Raw genomic sequence first — 6,544 nt, 5'->3', positions numbered from 1 at the left:
CGTTTTGACAGATTCACAAAGAGATTCAATTTTCAAGGCTTATTATTATTATTATTATAATAGGCTGCGGTCTGAACCTGCAATCCTCCAAAACTTGATTTAACATTCACGAATCCCATTACTGTATTAGTGCCAATGTTCATTTTACCTTCACTCCTTTAACTTCATAAAACTGCTGAGATGWCCTGATGCATCTCAATAATCCAGGTAGAAAAATCTAACAAGGCTTCGTCAGGTCCACTGGACGTGTTCTTCATTACTGACACGTTTGCACCTGGAGGCCTCACTAAAATGCAACGCTCCTCTGACGGTAACGCCCGACAAGCTGAGAACGATGACGGAGAAAAGCACAACATCCTGTGAGGTAGAGGAGGGTCAGAATAAAATTTATCAGCCGCTGCTGCCTTGAAAGGCAGGCAATCACTGGTTTTTGTGTGCAGATTTAAATTAGATTCTCAGAAAAATCAAAACGAACACAAATATTTCGACGACCTGCTCAACTTTGCAGATATTGAGCTATAAATGTGTTAGTTGCTGAGAATCGACCCGACAGATTGAGGGCCAACAGGTTGCATGAGATATTTGTGTCAATATGACACACAAGTTGACTGATTATATACAACCCTTCAATGAGAGTAAGGAAATTTGTGTTTGGTAGATTATTTCTTCATTGTAACAATGCTTCTTGGTGACAAATCTTAAAGTGAGCACCTGATTGGCAGCACCGGGGAGTCAATAACAACAAAATACTGTTTGGCAAAGACGATTTGGTAGTTTTTCATGTGTTCCAACTCACATCCTCAGCTCTACTGCTCATCCCACGAATGCATATTCCTTACAAATGTGGCGCCATTTAAAAGGGAAATTAACAGGCTTTCCAATAAAAGATTTATTGCCMAGAAGCATTGTTAATACAAAGAAATACTCTACCAAACACTAATGTCCTTACATTTTGTGCTAAGYGTATTCATATTGACAAACCAATTAATATTTACAGTGAAATACCAACAACTTAAATGTGCAATAAAATGTTTTGAGTGTAAAAATATACCTGTCGGTGTAAAACTTAAACACATAAACTCACTAGAACCAGTCATGTATTAAAAACACATAAAAAAACAGTGGTGCCCACACAGATCAGAAACCTCCAGCCCGGACCAAAGGTTCAGCCTTAGATTTATCCTGCAGACTTCATCAGAATCACACAGGGCCCAACCTGGCAGTATGTATCAATTAGAGGCAGCACGGRGGTCTCTGAAGAGGGTCCATCTATTTCTCCACTCAGCACTTCCACATTGATTAGCTCTCTGCTCGTGCAGAGAGCTGCACAGGCCCAGTCGTCTTTAGACAAGAAAATCCCCCATCCGGAAAATATTCCCTCTGGGAAAAAAAAAAAGAGGCCACACTTTTCAAACAGTGAGTGTAGTCCTGCTGACTTCAGGATTAGCACTCTGAAACTGGAGTGGTAGCTTTAGATAGAAATCTATTTGTTTTTGTCTTTGATGAGGGTTTGGCAGTAACCTTTAAAATTCCTGCCGATTGGTTAAATAAATAAAAAGGTTTTGTCAGATCTTTAAAATATTACACTTAAACCTGTCCAAAGGTTTGTATTCTTTATTGMCCCAGCTAAGCAAACTTAGCAAAAACAAAAAGGCCATCAACTGAGTTTTAAAAGTGTAAAACTAAAATTTGGTGGTAGCAACGTCCCCAACACATACGGAGCACTATGGTGTGWAATATTTTTACCTAAAAATATTGACTCTTTGTGCCAATCTTGTTAGAAAAACATCTCATAAACCAAATCCGCAGGATCTTAATTAAACTCATTAAATCATCCGTTTAATCACGATGTTGGTGTATGAGAACTGTCCTCCTACATCCTTTCTGCTTCAAACCTCATCAATCACGTCATTTTAATGAGAATAAATAACCATAATCATAATCCAGCACTGAAGTAGCAACAACAACAACAACAACAACAAAACAACTTTTAATATAACAATTAAAAATGAAAAGTTCTGCATGCCTTTGACTAATTGTGCTCAGTGGTGTGGAAATTTTAACAACAGCCAGTGAAAGTATGGCTCGGTGCCATTATAGTTTATTCATTCATTTTTCAGAACCGCTTTGTTGCGGTCAAACTTACTGGACGGGCCGAGCGAGGTCATCGATTCAGACACTCATAAGAYGGTTATGCTCAGTTAGGTTACATTAAACTCATTAATTAATGTAACCTACATGGTTTTGTTCTGTYGTAAGAAAACCAGACACAGATTTGAGATTTGACAACCACCGCCAAGGTTATACAGCAGAATAAAAGTTGTGAGAACCATAAAAGCAAACAGAAACACAGTATGTGGTAACATTAACTTTTATTTCCCCTCTAATCTCACAGGAGGAAGAGATCCCAGAGTTAGAAATTGACATAGATGAGCTCCTGGAACTGCCTGATGAAGGGCAAAGAACTCGGCTGCAGGTACGACTTTACACGTTTAACAAGTCCTTCTCTGCTCGGGCAAATTTAGTGTTAGATGGGCTTAGAGGCATTTTTTTTTTTTATTTTTTTTTTTTTTTTTTACAAAATCTGCACTAAAGAAATCATTTTTTATTTAGGTACTGTTTACATTTTGATTTTCATATTGATCATGATTCATAGTTTGTTTTTATTTTTTAATAAAGATGAAAGTCTATTTAAAGTTAATTTTATCTTGAACTGGATCATTTTCTTTCTTTTTTCAGGAGTTATTGCATGAATGTGGAAAGCCAAAAGAGGTGAGATTTTTTTTAAACAATTAAAATAAAAGCATTAATCTTTATTAAACTGGAATAAATTATTAGCTTGTTTGTTGTAAAAAAAATGCATACTGTCCGGTTACATTTCCTCTCTCAATCTTCCCCGCAGGAATTTATCAACGGGCTGCTCTACAGGATAAAAGGTCTACGCAAATTGTCCTTGAAGAAATAATTATAGGTCAAATTAGGAATSAAGACAACATGGAGCATGAAGACGGAACATCAGTGGGACTTTCTTTTGGCCCATCGTCCTTTCTGGGACAGAATGGATTTAACCTCCACCCCACACACACTTTAATTACCTCTTCAAGAAATTGACCTCCCGTTAACATACTGATAATTTAGAACTGAAAATATCTCATAACTTTACTCAGATGGACTTTTTTTTGTGTAAGGGTGTACATTTTCAGTTTCTTATTTATGTACATAAGCATTTTGTTCGGGTAACAGTGTTGGAATAAAGCGGCGCATTTTCAAAACATGTCTGATCGTGAATTGARCAAAGCGACAAACCGAAATGTATTATCAGATATTATTGTACAGACACAAATAAAACACATAAAAAAGTACTCTCAACACAAACTTCTCTGTTATCACAGCTGCTCTTCTCTACGTCTCACCGGCCTTTGTCTGGAAGATGTTCCCAGAATGCAACGTTCCGTCTTTTTGGCATCAATTTTTCAACAGAGCGATAGAAACAATGGCGGCGTTGACGTGTCAACTGGAGGAGTAAACAGACAGAGATCAGCCGCAGGATGTTCCATTAAGCGTGCACCCATTATCCTCTTCCATTTCCTGTCTGTGGCGGTGGGTTGGTGTGTGTGACATGGCCAGAGAAAAAGGCAAACAGCCTCCGTACACACCCTAATGGAGCAAGCCCCCAGGAGGAGAGTGTAATTATGGTTTCCCCTCACTTAGCTGGACAGTAATGCTCGCTGATGAAACTGCACTCTGGGCCTCTCCCTGTCATGCACCGGGGGTCTTTTTGTCGAGCGCTCCTCCATTACAGTAATTTGTACAACTTCCCTCCACGTCCGTTCTTTTTCTCGTCATCCACACGGAAAGACTTCACTTACAAACAACATCTGCCAGACTATTATTTTAATTTAAAAAAGTATTTTTAGAAATAAAAACACAAAGGTGTGACTGTATCAAACAGTTTTGCTTCATTTATAATTATACCCCACACAAGGACAGGAAAATCTCATAAAGTCAGCCAAACATAGACTGCAAGAATGACACCGTAAAGTAAACAAAGGCCTCGGTGATCCTTTTATATCGACTCGTTCTTCAGTTTTGGAGCTGACAACAGTCTGGGAGCGGACATCATCTCAGATGAGCTCAAGATCTGTCGGCTTTGTGTTGTAAAAGTTAAAAATAATCAAGAGATGATGAGAGCAAAGTACACTTTAGGATGAGGCTTTGATGGAGTAAAAAAAAGTAGGACAAATAAAGAAAAAAAATGCTATTTCACTTTGACAGCTCTAAACTGTTTTGTGTGCAGCAGCTTTGTGTTTTTACTAAATTACCCCCAAACACTTCCTACAGTTTGATTCTTACACTTTCTGAATATTCCACCAAAATTATGGTTCAAATGTTACCCATATTGTACCTGACTTTTTTAAAGGTCATGTCTATTTTTAGCCTGTGCGCTCCTAGAAAAGGATTCCTCGAATATATTTCGTTTACATCAGCCTCAGCAGGTACYACAAGCAGGAACAGCTTTTCCTGTAAATGACTGGCTAATATAAGTAGATGTGTTGCGACGAGCTCTGGGTTTGTATATAAYACAGTAGGTAGTGTTTTATTTCTCTAAGATGCTATTTTAGTTACAGTAAAACGTCACGTGAAGGTAAAGATTAAGTCTCGACGGGTCACAGTTTAAGGCAAACAGCTCTGCGATCACGTCTTCCTCTTCTTTTTGGGGGCAGTGTAGTTAGCGGTGCGATGCTCCATCCTGTCATATTTATCATGGCCTTCCCTGAGGAGACAATAGAGCGTGGATTGATAATTCATCAAGCTAAATACTTTATATTCATGCTGTTTAACAGTATGGCAGCAGCCTGTACACATTTATCTGGGTCATGGTGCGCATTCCAAATCATCTTGTACGGAATAAAGATTTCCATGCAAATCTCTGGTCTGAGTCACGACCTAAAATCTTAACGTATTCATTATGATTTAAAGTGCCTGTGACATCATTTATTTTAGATAAACATGAATGCATTTTTGGAAAGATAAACATTGATAACATATTGCAAAACAAATTTCACGCCGCTGAGATGAACGGTTGTTGAGATATTTGCATGTGAAGTAACAGGAAGTGATGTCAAAGAGGAATGTTTGCATGTAAACAGAGCATTGCTACAAAGCTAACAGACTGTAGAGAAGAATCTGAAGTTTCTTTACATTATTTTGAGTCTCTGTCAAAGAGAGATGAAAGAGTTAAAATTTAAATGATATTGTTTTAATAAACAAAGACCAAAGATTTTATTTTATTAATGAGTTCCGCCTTGATGTCACTTCCTGTTTCACTTTGGCTGAACCAAATTCAAAAGAAAACAGGCCAGAAGATGTTTTCTTTGACTTTTTATATTTGAAGTATATGCAGGTACTTTAATGTATTTAATGCTACCTGAAGCAGCGGCTGCAGTACAGGTCTCCATCACAGGTGTGGCAGCGGAGGGTGGCGTCTTGGTTACAGATGCAGCACCACGGAAGCTCCTCGTCGTCGCTGTCCGACGGCTGGCGTGCCACCGCAGCTGAAGGCGTCTTGATCTTTGGCACGGGAGCTGCGGTCTTTTAAAACACGTCAAATAAAAAACAAGTGGTTTGGATTTTATGCCATCAAAATGCTTTAAAACAATCCCGAGTTTGTTGAGCGTTGTTCAGTACTGGTTTTTTAGAGCTCTTCTTTTTCTCTGTGTTCTTCGGGCCGCTCTGTTCCACAGGTATGTTGTAGCCACTGGCTTCATCGAGCGCAGCTTCTTCTGAAAGCTGAGGCCAGAAGAACGAGAGCGTCAGAACTTCTCTGTGGTTAAATTAAAGTTACACGAGGAAAGTGGCCAAACAGCAGCCTCTTGTGGCCACAATGGAAATTCACCTCAGCTCGTAAAAGTGAAACAGATCTATTACTAACAGAGTTGTAAAGTAACTAAGTACAAATACTTTGTTACTGTACTTAAGTATAATTTATGGGTATCTATACTTTACTTGAGTAAATATTTTTCAGCCTACTTTTTACTTCTTACATTTTGACACAATTGTCTGTACTTTCTACTCCTTACATTTTTTAAAAAGGCAAGAAGTAGAAAGTTGTTACTTTTATTTCATTTTTGCTTGTTTTAATTCCAGCTTGTTATTGTAAAAAATAAATACCATCCATATAAATTGTGCCTCCTAGATAGAGTGAATTTAATTGTGGTGGAATGAGAAGTATAAATATATAAAATTCTGATACTGTATTAGTTTGTACACAAATAAATCATGTCACACTCCAGCAGGACAAAGCAGACATACAGTATGTAGCCTAGTACAAAGATGTACACTCACCGGCCACTTTATTAGGTACACCTGTCCAACTGCTTGTTAACACTTAATTTCTAATCAGCCAATCACATGGCGGCAACTCAGTGCATTTAGGCATGTAGACATGGTCAAGACAATCTCCTGCAGTTCAAACCGAGCATCAGTATGGGGAAGAAAGGTGATTTGAGTGCCTTTGACCACACCGGGTGCCACTCCTTTCAGC

The 6,544-nt window shown here is 38.4% G+C and overlaps 2 protein-coding genes across 2 annotated transcripts in view; one reads left to right on the top strand and one right to left on the bottom strand.

Moving 5' to 3' along the window:
- Positions 1-2,395: 2,395 nt before the first annotated feature.
- Positions 2,396-3,362, top strand: ppp1r14d (protein phosphatase 1 regulatory inhibitor subunit 14D; the record flags this gene model as incomplete). Its single annotated transcript, XM_014011710.1, is given in 3 exon segments — positions 2,396-2,476; positions 2,740-2,772; positions 2,903-3,362. Coding segments are annotated over 3 exon segments (177 nt in total), but the record flags the coding sequence as incomplete, so codon positions are not given.
- A 517-nt stretch (positions 3,363-3,879) lies between these two features.
- The window catches only part of zfyve19 (zinc finger, FYVE domain containing 19), a 5,874-nt gene continuing 3,209 nt past the window's right edge, over positions 3,880-6,544 (bottom strand). Inside the window, exons 9-11 of the mRNA XM_014011699.1 lie at positions 5,689-5,790; positions 5,429-5,592; positions 3,880-4,774 (exon numbers count right to left, since the gene is read on the bottom strand). Of these exons, the coding sequence (XP_013867153.1) occupies positions 4,696-4,774; positions 5,429-5,592; positions 5,689-5,790 (345 nt within the window). The 3' untranslated portion in view covers positions 3,880-4,695. The remainder of the gene's footprint in view (positions 4,775-5,428; positions 5,593-5,688; positions 5,791-6,544) is intronic.

Source organism: Austrofundulus limnaeus, unplaced genomic scaffold (genome assembly GCF_001266775.1).
Source record: "Austrofundulus limnaeus strain Quisiro unplaced genomic scaffold, Austrofundulus_limnaeus-1.0 Scaffold2, whole genome shotgun sequence".
Taxonomy (NCBI): Eukaryota; Metazoa; Chordata; class Actinopteri; order Cyprinodontiformes; family Rivulidae; genus Austrofundulus; species Austrofundulus limnaeus.
Note: the sequence above shows the minus strand (reverse complement) of the source record. Positions and strands in the feature narration are given on the sequence as shown.